The sequence below is a fragment of the Sciurus carolinensis genome, chromosome 10, assembly GCF_902686445.1.
Source record: "Sciurus carolinensis chromosome 10, mSciCar1.2, whole genome shotgun sequence".
Classification (NCBI taxonomy): Eukaryota; Metazoa; Chordata; class Mammalia; order Rodentia; family Sciuridae; genus Sciurus; species Sciurus carolinensis.
This window is the reverse complement of record NC_062222.1, coordinates 60,453,475-60,470,639: the sequence shown is the minus strand read 5'-3', so window position 1 is coordinate 60,470,639 and position 17,165 is coordinate 60,453,475. Positions and strand designations below refer to the sequence as shown.

At 35.0% G+C, this 17,165-nt stretch overlaps 1 protein-coding gene across 2 annotated transcripts in view; it reads right to left on the bottom strand.

Moving 5' to 3' along the window:
* The window catches only part of Unc5c (unc-5 netrin receptor C), a 349,721-nt gene that overhangs the window by 120,171 nt on the left and 212,385 nt on the right, over positions 1-17,165 (bottom strand). For both annotated transcript variants that reach the window (XM_047567130.1, XM_047567131.1), the window contains exon 3: positions 1,078-1,221. In XM_047567130.1, coding sequence (XP_047423086.1) covers positions 1,078-1,221 — 144 coding nt within the window. The remainder of the gene's footprint in view (positions 1-1,077; positions 1,222-17,165) is intronic.

Below are 17,165 nucleotides of genomic sequence, written 5' to 3'. Positions count from 1 at the left end.
TGTGAGAAAGTCAATTTCTGTTTTTTAAGACACTGGTCTCTGATATTTTGATAAGAAATTTTGACTTGAAATGCCCCTGAAACATTTGAAGCAAGGGTAGAAGTGAGATGAAGCCTGAGTTTAAGGAAGACTGCGTTGTGGTAACAAGGAAGAAGGACTAGAACAGAGAAAAGATTTAACGTGGAGGCTAAGGAGGAAGTGTTTGCAACGGTCTAGATCCTGATCAAGTTGAAGGAAGCAAAAGATGAGCATATACCTGGGAGCATATCTGAATCAGTACAGATGTGACTAACTGACACATCAGATGTATTACTGACATCTGCCACAAAAGAGAATTCAGTAAACTGCAGACATTTAAAAAGGTTCAGAAAATAAAACATGAATTTCAGTGGAGTTTCCCATATATGGAACCTTAAGACAGGACCTAGTCACGCTCACGCTTGCTCCAGAAGTAGGTACTCAGTGAGAGAGGCTTCAGGGGCTTGGTCTCTATGGGTGACAATATGCATGTTAGCACATCAAAGAATCGGAGAAATTTTACAGTGAAGAAACCACTTTAACTTTGTCAAAGAATTTATTTTTCACTTTATTTGATTATGGAACTCTTTTTTCTGAGGCACTCTTCCTGACGTGAATATTCCAGAACTTAACACCATTTGGAAAACAATGCTGTGTTCCAAGCTCTAGAATAGTTCCTAGATAAACAGAGAAACTTGATCTGGGTACCTTCTATTTAGTTCCATATTGTCTTTAATGGGCAAAATCAATTAATAAAAGGAATGTACTTGGTTTTCCCATAACCTAATTATTCCCAGATTAAAAAAAAAAAAAAGGATCTTTTGAAAGTAGCAAGAATTCTTTCACATCTCTAAAAGAAAACTACCCAGTCCCCTGAAAGAAAAAAATAAAATAAAATGATATCCAAGGACTTAAGAGGGATGGTAGTTCAAATGAAGAAATCTGGAGCAATTTTTCACCAGGGATTTTGATCAGGGATTTTCAGATCAGTCACAGGCTAAACCATCTGATATATCCAACGATTTCTGAAACCCAAGGTGTGGGTGTGTAGTCACTCACATGCGATGCGCACATAAGCCTTCCGACTCTTCGTGGTGCCCGCTGAGCTCCAGGCCACACACTGGCACCAGTAGTCTTCAGGCCCAAAGAGTTCTTCCACTTGCTGTCGTGAAATCTCAATGCTCACTTCCCGGACGATGAGACCTGAGAAGAGACAGGGAGGTTCAAGTCAAGAGAAGACCTGTACCAATGAAATAGGAAACACATACATCCCCTGCTTAATCCTTCTTGATGCCATAGGTCAACAGCCAGATACTGTCTTTCATCTCTGATTTTCAGCTGGCTCCGGTTGCTTTACTTAACCATTTTTTCATTCTCTTAATTGCTATTTCAAATCTTTTGGATTCATCTGAAGATGAAAGTGGAGTGGATCCTTCACTCCACGAAATAATGGATTTCCCTATATAGCTTGCTAAAATTCATCTCCCACCAAGTTATAGCCATCTGTATACTCAGTAGTGAACTCACATTTCACATCTAAGGACTTTACCTCAATTAAAATGGTTGTGGTTAGGACACCCAGGTGCTGTAAACAACTTTCCAACTCCTCACAAGAAATGAGAGAACAATCTAAATTTATAATCATTGTAATGATAATTTAACAATTCAATTACTTTAATAGTTGTCTTTCAGTTATAATGGCACATTATTTTGTGAAAGAAATGTTTCAGTTAACATACCTCTGGTATCCTATTCAAAGAATATATGACTTTTCATGCACAATATTTTGAAAGTCCAACTGAAGCTCTGTAATTTCAATGTAACCAAAATCCTGTCAAAGGCCCTTCAGCCAAAATACTGAAATAATTGCATTTTATTTCTCAGACTTATATAATCCTTAATAACAAAAATTGAACTAAGAATCTGGGATTATCATTCGAGGGATATTTATCTTGCAGTATCAAGGTTGTTACAGAAAATCATTCTGCGATGCTCCTCTTTTGCAGTGAGTAAAAGGGATTATCTGAACAATGTATGTGGGGGACTGTCAGTTCTCCTGGAGATGGAATACACACATTTTCAGAGTGGAGTGTCCATTGAGATAACTAGCAGAGCACCCAGGGAGTAAGAGAATTTGCTATGAGCCACGTAAGGGAACAGTAAGAATGATTAAATGAATTGCTTTGCACTATTTACTTTATATTCATTCATTCATTGTCTATATATTTTCAGTTATGTAAAGATACTGTACTAAGCACTTTTGAGATTCTAATTACTAAGATAGTCATCCCCCTCAATGAACTTATTGTGAAGAGGGCTCGTATTAACAATGGGATCTACTATTAATTATTTAAGAATAATTGTGTTTAAATGTGATAGATTCAAACTAAAATGCTTCTTCTCAGCAAAAGAAACAATCAATAATGTGAAGAAAGAGCCTACAGAATGGGAGAAAATATTTACCACATGCAACTCAGAACATTAATCTCCAGGGTGTATAAAGAACTCAAAAAACTCAACACAAAAACCTGAATAACCCAATCAATAAATGGACTAAGGAACTGAAAAGACACTTCACAGAAGAAGTAAAACAATCCATCAAGAAATATAGGAAAAAAATATTCAGTATCTCTAGCAATTACAGAAATGCAAATCAAAACTACTTTAAAATTTTATCTCACTGTAGTCAGAATGACAATTATCAAGAATACAAGCAACATTTCTCTAATTACTAGAGATGTTGAACACTTTTTTATGTATTTATTAATTGCCTATGTGTCTTCTTCTGTAAGGTGTCTGTCCAGTTCCTTGGCCCATTTATTGATTGGGTTCTTACTCTAATTACAATGGCTATTATCAAGAACACAAACAATAATAGATGTTGGCATAGATGTGGGGAAAATGGCACACTTTTACATTGCTGGTGGAGTTGCAAATTGGTGCAGCCACTCTGGAAAGCAGTATGGAGAATCCTCAGAAAACTTGGAATGGACCCACCTTTTGACCCAGTTATCCCACTCCTTGGTTTATACCAAGGGCTTTTAAAGGACTTAAAATCAGTAAACTACAGTAACATAGTCACATCAATGTTTATAGCAGCTCAGTTCACTATAGCCGGATTGTGGAACCAACCTAGATGCCCTTCAACAGATGAATGGATAAAGAAATCCTGGTGTACATACACACAATGGAATACTATTCAACCACAAAGAAGAATCATATTATGGCATTTGCAAATAAATGGATGGAATTGGAGAATATTATGCTAAGTGAAATAAGCCAAGCCCAAAAAACCAAAGGACAAATGTTTTCCCTGGAAAACAGTGGAGAATGATATCTAATGGGGGTTGGGGGATTGGGAGAGAGAGAAGAATGAGGGAACTTTAGATTGTATAGAAGGAAATGAGAGGGAGGGGGGTATGAAAAATGATGGAATGAGACAGACATCATTACCCTATGTACATGTATGTTTACACGAATGTTATGAATCTACATTGTGTACAATCAGAAACGAAATGATGTACCCTGTTTGTGTACAATGAATCAAAATGCACTCTGTAAAAAATTGAAAGATTAAAAAAAAGAATACAAGCAACAATAATGTTGGCAAGGATGTGGGGGAAAAGGAACACTCATACATAGTTGGTGGGACTGAAAATTGGTGCAACCATTTTGTAAAGCAGTATGGGGATTCCTCAGAAACCTTGGAATGGAACCACCATTAGATCCAGCTACTGCACTCCTTGGTTTATACCCAAAGGGCTTAAAATCAGCATACTATAGTGACACAGTCACATCAATGTTTATAGAAGCTCAATTCACAATAGTCAAACTATGAAACTAACATAGATGCCCTTCAACAGATAAATGGATAAACACACACACACACACACACACACACACACACACTGGAATATTACTCAACCTTAAAGAAGAATGAAATTATGGCAATGATAGGTAAATGAATGGAGCTGGAGAATATCATGCTAAAAGAAATAAGATAATCCCCCAAAAACCAAAGGCAAATGTTTTCTCTAATATGCGGATGCTAATTCCCAATAAGGGGTGGGGGCTAGGGAAAAATAGAGGTACTTTGGATTAGGCAGAGGGGAGTGAAAGAAGGGAGGGAGTATAGCAGTAGGAAGGAGAGTAGAATGAATCAGACATTATTACTCTATGTACTTATATGACCACACTACTGGTGTGATCCTATATCATGTATACCCAGAAGAATGAGAAGTTATACTTCATTTATGTATGATGTGTCAAAATGGATTCTGCTGTCATGTATAACTAATTAGAACAAATGAAAAATAATTGTTAAATGCTGCAAAGAAGATCCATAGGGATGAGAGGAAGTAAGAAAGAATTCAATCTAGCATGAAAGATTGAACCAATATGTTTCTATCTTGGTTTTATTATATGGTGAGAGTCCAGGGTGGAAGCACAAACCTGTAATCCCAGAAACTCAGGAGGTGGAGGGAGGAGGATCACAAGTTTGTTGCCAGAGTTAGCAACTTAATCAGACCCTATCTCAATAACTATATAAACAAACAAACAAACAAACAAACAGGGCTGGGGATGTAGTCAGGGGTTAAAGCACCCCTGGGTTCAATTCCCAGGACCAAAATAAAAAAAATAAATAAAAATTCAAAAATAAAATAAAATTATATAGTGAGAGAGACAGAACATAAATGACTGAATTCAGAGACTGAGAACCCAATAGTCCTCTGAGCACTGTAAGCACTGCATGTGGAGAATAATAGGTCATGAAACTAGAGAAAAAAAAGGTTCTATTTCAGATAGTCTTGTGGTCTGATGGTTTTCAAAAAGTGGCTCCTGTGACAGTTTCATCAGCATCACCTGGGGTCCTGTAAGAAATGCAAATTTTCAGGCCTTACTCCAGACTCAGTGAATAGGAAACTTTGGGAGTGAGACCCAGCAATCAGTGAACTTTTAATAGCTTACCAAGTAATTCTGATGCATGCAGTGTTTGGGAATCATTCTGTGTGTACACAGTGCTTAAAATTTTGGATTTCTTTCTAAGAACCATGGAAATCACTGATGTAGATGTCATGATCAGAGAGGATTATAGATCATATATGATACATATAGGATATAAATATGTGTCTGTATATATGCATGTGTATATGTGCATATGTGCATATGTAGGTAAGTATATATGTATTTATTCAATTCCTTGGAGTTTAACAAGTTCCAAAATGTTATAATTTTTTGAAATGTTTGATCATAGGTGACAGGAGAGAGTATGCCTTCTGAAACACCCCCAAAAGGCATTCCAGAAGGTTGCCTGTAACACCTAAGGAATATTCAGTGGATGAGAGTACTCAGGAAATTAACAACCACCCAATGAAAGCAGGTACTGTCCCCCAGAAGAGTGAATAATATTTTGTATTAAGAGTTGATAGGGTTTGAATCATAGAAACTAGTAAATCCTTACATCCACCAAATATCCTCTCAATTGAATGGAAGCCCAGGAAAGTGGGTTTTATAATGATAAGAAAGGACAAGATCTTGAAGGGTCAACTCTGTTGTCAAAAGTTTACTAAGTATACTTAAAATTATTTTAAAGTTTTTAAAATTAGTAATCTTTTCATGTTTATATGATGACCAATTTAAAAAGAATATTCAAGTAACTGCTGTAATGTAACACTTTGGCCTGTATGAAAAGGAGATTAGTATATTATTTTAGCCAATGTCCAACTGATAGAACACTCTTCACAGCAAAATCCCAAAATATCAGTGAATAGCATTACTTTCCTCCCTCTTTCTTGGTTCTGCTCAGGTTTCCTATTTTTCTGACCTAACTGTAATTTTTCTCATTATTCTAATATCTAGAAATCTGTGTCTTTAAAAAGATGGAATGCAGCCTCTCTTCCAATCCCATCTCCTCATTTTCTTTTCCTTCACTCAGCTGTTTAATGCTTTTGCCTGTTTTACTTGTTTATACATTTCCTCCTCCTGCAGAAATTCAGTTACTGGAAACACAACTCTTCCTTTAAGGTTGTTGCAGGAAATTTACAGTTACCAAAGGGCTGATAAACCTGCAGTGTGTATTTCCTTCAAACTATAATGACTCTTTCTAAAATTCAGAGCCCCAACAAATGGGCTCAGGATATTAAAACCACATACAAATATTTTGTGTCCCAAGACGATACCTCAGGTTTCATTCCCCACTGTTACTTAAAGCATTACAGGAAACATAATTAAATGCTAGTGGAACTTCACTAGGTCCATTGTATCCTTTAGCCCAAATAGGCTCATGGATGTTTCTACTGACCACAAATCTGAAGCCTTTTAAGAAGCCACAGACCGACCCTCCTGCTACAGAAGCTATTCATAGTATGAATGTTCTGAATTGTGTGGCCTGGGCTCCCTGTGGGCACTGGAGTCAAGCACACACCAATTTTTGTCTTCAGCTCCACAGACACCCCATTCAGGAGGAGGCAGACTAATTACAGTTGTGTACAGTTATTCTGTCACATGTTCCAAAATTTACATTCCAACTTTTGGTCAACAACACGAGAACAAGAAAGAACTGCACCATGAAGTATCTAAACACAGTTCAGAATTCCCTAGAATCAGTTGCATTATTCAGACTCTGAGCTACAAGGTTATATACCATAGTTTCATTATCATAGATAAGTTCATTACCTATGACATTTTGCTCATCAAACCAGAGCTAGTGGTTTGGGTAAAAGCAGGTAATATCTTTTCTCTTTGAAAGTAAAATTTAAAATCTACTTGAAGTCCTGAGATGGAAAAAGCTAGCTTCCTTGAAATACGAAATGCCATCAGCATTACTTCCAAGGCAGGCTGCTTTGAAGAGCATTTGGGAACTTGAAATTGGTTTCAGGTTATTTAAGGGTAGGGGAAATGCTTCACTCTACAGAATTTACACAAATACAAATGTGTAGTTTCCATCACATTTGATAACATCAAAGATTCCCCATCATTATGCTTCCTTTAATAGTGGCATCTCAAAGATGCATGCTGTTTGAAGTTTGCAGTGATTTGCTTTCATAATACGATTCATTGTGGTTTGGGAGCTAGAGTGCAGGAAAGTAATTAGCATGTTATACCAACAAGTCTTATAATGAGTCTGAGCATGCACTTGTTAACAGGGAGTTTCAAATGAATGTAGAAATCCAGATGTAAACGCAACCTTCTGATTGGATCTTGTGAATGAATATGGCAATAAACCTGCTAAATGACATTGATTACTTATCTTTAGTATACTTTAATTTCATAATAGTGATCAGGCACCCACAAATAGCATTTTCCTAGCATACTACTTTAAACTAATCACCAATACATGATGAATTCCCTTGAATAATTATTCAAGACAATATTTGTATTCCCATAGAAATCGAATTTGTAGTGCTCTCAAATAAGTACTTATTAAAAATCATTAATGTCAGATACTATATTAAGTGCAGAAATATAAAAATGGATCCAATGTTATTCAGCCTTCCGCTATTTATTTACTGAATAGAAGTATCTTATTTATTAGGTGATACTTAAAAATTATGTACCATCCTAATACTTCTTTAAAAATGTGGTCGCCAATCTGCACCTTCTGATAATCCATGAGTGTTTAACTAACCCCCACCCTAAGCCAACATTAGACTCGGGTGTTATGTGTGTATTTCTCATGCCTCCCAACCACTTCATCTTCCCTATGGCAAAGGGAGCTTCTGAGACATCACATTACACAGGCCCAGCAATTTGCCTCCCCGCCAGCCATCTCTGTAATGGAGAAGAGCTGCAGAGCTCTGCCAAATCTCATTATAGGACATTCACAGTTAGGACAGGAGTTAGTGGGAAATGCACAAAGTTGCAGGTAGGGATGTTCTGGAATATATTACAACATTTTATTTAATTTGTGTGGTCTCTTTCTTAAGCTTTCATTTGGAGCCTAATCCTTTTAGTCTTCATTTATATGATCTAAAATATGAAACACATCAGTTCTAGATGTCTTAATCTAAATTAAATCACAAAATACCCTGCCATCATTTAAAAGGATGTCATACCATAAAACTGATAATTATTTTAGCAACCTATAACTCTGACTATAATAATCAAAATATGATAACTCGAAAGGCAGAAGCCTATAATCAGGATGCTAGGTTATGTTATACAAGGTCATTTGACAATCTTTCCAGCAGGAAAGAAAGATACTGTAAACACATAATTTACCAATTCTGCTCTGCAATGTTTTTTCTTGAATTTTTAATGTAATTTTTAATATATGAATAGGCTACCAACACTAAAATTACACTGTGCAATTTGAAATTGAGACTTAGTGGTGTATTAGTTTTATTGTTAATATAATTTTGTTAAAGTTACATTACTATATTTGTAATCAAGATGAATTTAAGAAACAGTGCCTACAAAGACTGAATCATAAAGAAATAGAAAATCTGAACAAATGATAGAATAAAGAAATTTAATCAGTAATAAAAAGTTTCTTATAAAAGAAAGCCCAGGACTTGATGCTTTCACTATTAAATTCTACCAAACACTTAAGTAAGAACCAAGAACAATCCTTCTCAAATTCTTCCAAAAAAATCAAACTAGCATTATCCTCACATTAAAACCATACAAAGACATTATACAAAAAAATAGAGGCCAATAATCCTGATGAATTCAGATGAAAAAATTCTCAACAAAATACAAGCAAACTGAATTTGACAGCATATTAAAGTCCCACCATGGTCAAGTGGGACTTATCCCTGAGATGAAAGGGTAGTTCAATATATGGAACAACACGATTCATCACATTAACAGAATAAAAGACAAAAAACATATGATCGTCTCAGTAGATACAGAAGAGGCATTTGATACTATTCAACATTCCTTCATGATAAATACTCTCAAGTTAGGTGTAGAATGACTGCATCTCAATATAATAGAGAGTATATATGAGAAGTCCACAGCTAACCTAATAAAAGTGAAAAGTTGAAAGTTTTTCCTGTAAGGTTTGGAACAAGACAGGATGTCCACTTTCACAACAGAATGGGGGAAAACACTTGCAAAATACACTAATAAGGATCTCAAGCAACTCAATAGCAAGAAAACAACCTGATTAAAAAATGAGCAAAGGACCTGAATAAACATTTCTAAAGAAAAAAATTAAAGACATACAAATGGTCAAGTATATTTAGAAGTGCTCTACATCACTAATTATGTTAAATGATACACATAGTAAAATCACAAAGAAACATCACCTCATACCTGTTAGAATGACCATTATCAAAAAGACAAAGGATATTTGTGCATATGTGACAACTCATATGACTACTCGACCAGTGTGTTCCTATATCATGTACAACCAGAAGAAAGAAAAGTTATACTCCATATGTATGATGTATCAGAATGCATTCTACTATCATGTATAACTAATGAGAACACATTTTAAGAACGGGGGCTGGGAATATGGTTCAGTAATAAGCATCTCCGATCTTAATCCCCAGTACCAAAAATAAATAAACGAACAAGTAAAAAAAATCCCAAAAGGCAAAGGATTAAAAGTGTTGGCAAGGGTATGCACTCTATTGGTGGAAATGTAACTCATCACAACCATTATGGGAAACAGTGTGGAGGCTACTCCAAATTTAAAAAATAGATCTACCATATGATCTAGCAATCCCACTAGTAGGTATATCCAAAGGAAATAAAATTAATATGTCAAAGAGACACCTGCACTCCCATATTTGTTGTAACACTATTCTTAACAGCCAAAATATGGAATCAACCTAAGTGACCATCAATGGATGAATGCATAAAGAAAATGTCACACACACACACACTTACACACACACGCCATGGGATATTATTTATTCATAGAAAGACAAATATCACATGTTCTTTCTTATATGTAGATGGTGAAAAGCTGATGTTAAAGAACTAGAGAATAGAATAGTGGTTACCAGACCCTGAAGAGTGTCTGGGAGAGGGAAGGATGGAAAGAGGACAGTTAATAGATCTAGGGGTGCAACTGGATAGGGGGAAGAACTTCTAATGTTCTATAGAACAGCAGAATAATTATAGTGGATAACCATTTATTGACTATTTCAAAATAGCTAGCAGAGAAGATTTTGAGTGTTACGAACACAAAGAAATAGTGTATGCCTGAGATAGTCAATATGCTAATTACCTTGACACATCAAATACATGTATTGAAATGTCACACTGTACCTCATATGTATGTTCAACTACTATGTATTAATCAGAAATAAAAATGAACGTTTTTTTAAAAAGAAGAATTTTTTTTTTTTTATTTGTGACAACATGGTTAACTTGAAGGATAGTAATGAAGCGAAATGAGCCAGGCACAGAAACACAAATACTGTACCATCTCACTTACATGTGGAATCAAACTCATAGAAGCAGATAGTAGAGTGGTGGCTACCAAGCACTGAGCTAAGGGCTGACTGGGGAGTTACAGGACAGAGGATAGAAAATTTTAGGAAGACAGAAAGAATAACTGCAAGATAACTGTTGTACAAAGTAGTGACTATAGTTTAATTACAATGTATTGTATTCTTGAAAATAGCTAAGAGAAAAGAATTTGAGTGTTGTTGCCACACGCATAGAAAAACCTGAGAGGTAATGCATATGCTAATTAGCTTGGTTTTACCACCCTATGACATGCATATTCGAAAATATCATGTTGCATATCATAAACTTACCCAATTTTTATTTGACAATTAAGAATTTTAAAGGGATGAATTTACTCAAAGGTTTAACAATAAATATGACTGGGACTGAAAGGTGCAAGCAATTTGCTTAGAAGCATTTAATACCTGTCATTGACTTGATTTCTTTTTTGGTTATAGTTTATAGTTTTATAGTCATTTCTTTCTGTCAAGTTGTACCAAATGTGTCGAACAAAGACCTGTGTTTTGTTACTTTTGTTTTGTCTAAAATTCAAAAGAATATTCATTGGATTGTGACTCTGGTTTGAAGGATTCCTAGTGCCTCTGGAAAGTTCCATGCCAAGTATGGCCCAATGCACTATTTCCCCTCTTGAAACTTAACATTTTAGTTACATTAGTAAATAGAGTGACAAATGATTCTTGCTCCAGCAATAACAACACTGTTTCTCCTTTTTTTTTTTTTTTTTTTTTTTTTGTGGGTGCACAGGAGAACCAGTCCTCCTGGTTTGTATTTGAATTTTCAATTAGATCACACTTTGAGGGGTAGGTCTGAAGGATAATAGGAGTGATGGGTCTGAAAATATTTCTGTCTTGCATTCAGGGTTGTCATGAGTCAATAGAAATCAATACTACCAGCATTGACCATCATTTAATTCTTATTTTTAACTTTGGTGACAAAAACAATCTATTGAATCTGTGCCAAAAAACTTTTCTGAGTCCAAACTGGAAACTAAAATGCTTTCTCTAACCTCAGCCTTTTGAGTCAATATTCTTTGGAATTCAAAGAAGCAATTTTATAAAAACGTGATGGCAATTTCTTTACTTTATAAGGGTACAAGACATGTTCTCCTGAGTTAGCAAATAGGATATTCTTCTATATATCTTTCCTAAAACATCAAACCTATCACTGTATTTGAATATATACTCCACCACTTCTCTTTGACAGTTTTCTTATTATGACCTAAATCTGACTACATGTATTTCTTGGCTTCCTTGTTTTATGCATTTCATTAATTTTAATAAAATAAAATTAATAGGGTAGGTAATGAGTTCCTGGAAATCTAGTTAACACTACTGGTATGAATTATAGGTCTTCTACTTCCTCTTGCTATCTTCAGTAGGCATTTATTGAGACTCTACTATGTGCCAAGGACTCTTCTGTGTGCTCAGGACACATTGATAAAGATTGCAGAGAGTCTGGTCCTGTGCATTATGTTCCATCATGGAGATAATTCCTGAGCATGTGTTTTGTGCATGGTGGTTGTGTCCTAGGAAGTCATGAAGATGAATCACTTATGGATACTTTAGTCAAAAGACTAGAGATGAAAATAGGTGTGCATTGAGCATAGGAACTCAGTTATAAGCATTTGATTTTAATCTGTAGAGTAATTTGCAAAAATATTTGTCCAGTTAATGTATGTTAAAGGAATGGTTTGTATATAGACAGCTATAATACAAAGGAAAATGTTTAATCCCAGTTATTAATTTAATTGTAGCTCAGAAGAGTAAAGATAATTAGAATCCTGGGGAATGAAACATACCAAATTATTCTATATTCATGTATGATGATACCACTATGAATGCTGCTTTTATATATGATTATAACACACTAATTAAAATACTGATTCTAACAATAGAAGGGAGATCAGTAGAGCAAAGCAAGCAGATCAGGGGGAGGGAGGAGAGGAGGGAAAAGCAACGTACCAGGGAATGTGATTGGTCAGTTTAGGTTATGTACGTGTACAAATATGGCACAATGAATCCCACTGCTATGAATAGTTATCATGTACCGATAAAAAATTTTGAAAGATAACTAATATCTACCATGTGTCTCAGTTAATCTTCATATCAATGATTATGGATTAGTGTTATTATACTTGTCATACAGTGAAGGAGCAGAAGTGAGAATTTAAACAATGGTCATACAGCCAATGTGTACTGAATAAGGAATCAAATAAACATTTATCTGAATTCGATATTCTTATTCTTTCCGCTACTTCAATATTTGTCAAACTGTTCCTCAAAAAAAGGGTTCCATTAGTTAAACATCTTCAAGATTTCTATATAATACACCTTCCTTTAAGGAACTCAGAATGCCCATCAGTAAATAGTAGACATTGGTCTGAAATTCTGCCATCAAAGTCTGTGTAATGTGAATTAGCACCATTTCCCCCAAATTTATTAAACCACAGAACTTCAGACAACACAGACACAGTCCCCCCATCTCACCATGACTTTTGATGTAGTTTTGGTTGGCATTCTTTATAATGGTCTGTTCAATCAAAATAATCCACAGTTTGGAAAATCCTGGAAACCCCATGATGAAAGCTATAGTGACACAGTTTAACACAGAGAGATCAGGGTAAACTTGGGCAAGTAGAGGATTTGAGATTGACACAGATCCATAGTTTGGGTTTAAAGAGTGACAGGGGAATCAAAGACACTTCATGAAGAAAGAATAGCATGAAGTCAAAGAGCAGAGATTAAACAACCACCATGTAATACTGCAAGGAAGAATAGTTTACATAAATCAAATAAAGAAAGAAAACTGTTGAATGTGAAGAGAGATTCATGGAGAACCTTGAATGGCAACTACTAACATTTGTTCTATAGAGCGGGAAGACTATGAAAATTGTAAGTTGGTGAAATGACATTTTTTAAAAAAATGATGTATACAATAGGAAGATTAATCTGTCTCTACTAGTAATCAAGGCTAATTTGACTTAGAATTCTAATAATTTTAATTTTAATTGTTATTACAAAATTGTTTCAGAGCTATGTTCTTTTTATCAAGTCATTAATCACAAGTGTTAAGAACAATATTTTTGGTGATCTGAAAACACTGTCTGACAATGGCAGCAAGGTACATGTATTCAGAGTAATAATTACTTACACAGTTTGTCTTCTTTCTGAACTTACTCCAAATAATTTGAAAACAAGCATTAACAGAATCACTTCTGAATGAAGTCCACTTAAATAATTCACACACAGTGTTGTCTATTGGGAACAGTTATTTGTTTCTCTTAAAAATAGTAAGTGCCAAATTCTTAGTGAGATTTTTCAAATCAACATACAAAGGTTTATATTTTAACAAGTTGAACTCATCCAGGAAAGTTATAATTACAACTAGTGGATGGAAAAAGTATTCATCTAACATAGAGCAACCTAGTGATTTATTCAGATAGGAAAAAAATTCCTGCTCCGTATTTTTATTTGACTTTTGGCAAGTCTTAAATTCATCAAACTTTCATTTCCCAACTTTAAAATGAAGTGGTTTTTTTTTGTTGTTGTTATTTTGTTGATGTTGTTGTTGTTGTTTTGGTGGTTGGGGGACACTTTGATGTTTGTGAGAAAAGAAACGGAGGAACAGTTATAAAGGTACTTTAAATCTGTAAAATTCCCTTTATGTGTACTGTTACTATTTGAGAGTAAAGTATATATCATTTGAGGAACTGAATAGATTTAGGAGGTGAGAGGAGTGCCATGGGTTAGAAATTATCTTAGGTATATGCTACAATGAGAAATATGTGAGGGTTGGTTTTGGAAATTTTCAGTGGAGTTAGGTGAGCTGGGTCAGGTGGGGACTTCCATTGTTCAGGATCATGCTGATGAAGCTAGGATAGTTAGAAATGGTGTTTGAATACCAGAATGAGTTTGAGAGATTTGCTTTTAGTTTTTGGCCTGTTAGCCAAATCATCTGGGATTTTACTAATCCCCCAGATCTCTACAACATGTTGCAGTGTAAACAGATTGGAGCTACCCTGACATGGTGGATGGCAGTGGGTAAATCTAATTATACTAGCAACAGAATCTTTCTGTAGCTCCTTTATTTAGCATTCCTGATGCCCCTATTCAATGGTAACAGGTAAGACTGGGACATTCAGCAACTGGATGGAAATCACCAAGTAGACTAATTTTGAACAGGATAAGCAGATGTCAATATTTAAGTGAAGATATAACATGGATGTGTATGATCATGCCCTCTTGGGTCTTTTCACTTTCCAACTAGAATATGAACTACGTCAGGATGAAGATGGTTGACTGTGATGTGTTCTTGCCAAGGCCTAGAATCATGCCCACCACATATTTCAGGCATACAACAAATGTTTGTGGAATGAATCAAAGAATATTTTCCTAGAACACTATTATACACTTATTTAAAAGATATGTGATTATGTGTATTCATAATATAGAGGAAAGGAACTTCAGTCATGAGAGCAATTTTATCTTCTACTGTAGTCAAAAAGACATCATAAAAACATCTTTGACTAAAATTTAAGCATGTTGGGCATTCACACTGAAAATAGGGGAAAAATTGAAGTTTCCATGCTTTTTAGATCTTCCAAAATTATCTATAATAGTCGAGTGAATACAGATCACGTACCAATGAAAAGATTTCTTTTTATTTTCCTTTCTTAAAAGCATTATAATATACAAAAATGACTCACTAATGTACAACAAGAAGGAAAATTTTAACTTGTGAAATTCCAAGTGAGATGAAAATGTTACCATTTCATGTTTTCATAATAGGAGCCTGTATTTTGAACTTCTGTTGAAACACCAATTTTCAAATTTTAGTTTTGTATAAGGACTGATAAATAATTATGTATTTTCATATTTCCAAAATATTTCTATATATTCCTGAAATTCTTACATCAAATCATTCTTTTATCACTCTAGAAGAAGAAATGATTTAATAAAAACAATATGACCAGGTATAATGCATTTTCTAAATTTTTATTACCTTTTTAATAAAGAAAATCCCTTTGTTATTCTTCTGATTCTGTTACATATACTTACTTTTTTCCCTATGTACTTAGTTTTTGATAAGCATAAGGTTTTATACAGAATTCTAGACTGCTACATTTATGCCTGTAAAACCTTATTTTAAATTACTCCTTGGTAGTTGATTTAATTAAGAATATGATCTTTGGAAAATGATCTGGTTGAAATTCTGGTTCTTCCTTTAACTAAATATATGATCTTGGAAAAACTTCTTTACTTCATTTATTTTGACATTCTTCAACAGAACAAAGGAATTAAGGTTCCTAACTCAAAGGGTTGTTGTAAGGATTCATGTAATGCATGTAAAATTCTTAGCAGGATAAGCCCGGCATATGAGTTAGCTAATATGATTTTAGAAGCTGGAGTAGTTTATGCTATCCTGTGTCCTAATTTTTATTCTCTGTCCTCCCCTAATTTTTCAACATCACAAAAAGTCTTCCAAAACCAGTCATGTCTTTTTCATCAGGGTATATGCCTAATATATCATATGCCTGTTCATGTCTCCAGGCGAAGTTTGGTTCTACTTCCTTTTTTAAAAGAAACATATTCCCTTCAAAGGATACATAACTCCCCTAAATTTTCAGCATCACAAAAAGTCTCCAGGGAAGCTGGCCTACATGAGATTTCTGGGTGATCTGCCCTCCCACAGATGATTTTGGAGTCTCTAAGAGAGAATAGAGAACTCACACTTGCTCTTAAGTGTCTTAGCTGGGAAGTAGCAGCATAACTGTCAATTGCAGTCATTGGCAACAAATGATCACTCCACCTAGGTGAACTTCAAGGAGGGGAGGCTGAAACTTAGAGTATTCCTATGTGCCCTGGCAGCAGAGGTCTTATCACAATGTAATTGGGAAAAAAGCTACTTAGGAAAAAGAAGGAATATAATTTCTAAGAAATCACAATGACATTGAAATACTAATAGTCATAAAATCAAAATGAAATTTGGATTATGGTTTTCTGTAGAATGAAATCTGTAATGACAGAGAAAACTAAATGTGGAAAAAATAGGACATTAGAATAAAAGGAAGAAAACCTGATTTTTGATCCTGGGTTGGCTAAGGCATAAGTAAATTTGGGCAGGGCACTAAAGCTTTCAGTTCCTTAAACTTTAAATTGATAAAAATAGATGATTTTTTTTCTTCAGTGCACTTCACAGATCTGCAGTGAGATCACAAGAAATCTTGAAAAGGGACTACTTTTATAGACAGATCGTGTGGCAAAGACTGCCAACTCCTTACATCTTCCCATGGACACAACTTGACCATATTTTCTAGCTTGCTTAGTTTCAGATGTGGCCACAAAGCAATGCTGGTCAATAGAATGTGAGCAGAAGGCATATGTACCTTTTATAGGCGAGGCTTTTGAGAAGCTGCTGGGTCTTACTGTATTTCCCATGCTGCTGCCAGCTAGATGCAAAACAAAAATAAGACCTCAGAGGATGGTCGAGAGACAGTTGGGAGGAGTCTAAGTCCATGCCAGAATAAGGGAGGTAGTGCTGCACCAAACAAGTTCACCTCCCTAGGACTCTTATATAAACAGGTATATCATTGCATCATGCTTGAGCCATTCTGTCTTGGGCAGGGGGGTCTAAAGGTTACTACAGCTTCATACAGTACTGACTAAAATGATACAAATAATATGAAAGGCATATAGTAGTTTTCAATTTGTGCCTATTGGATA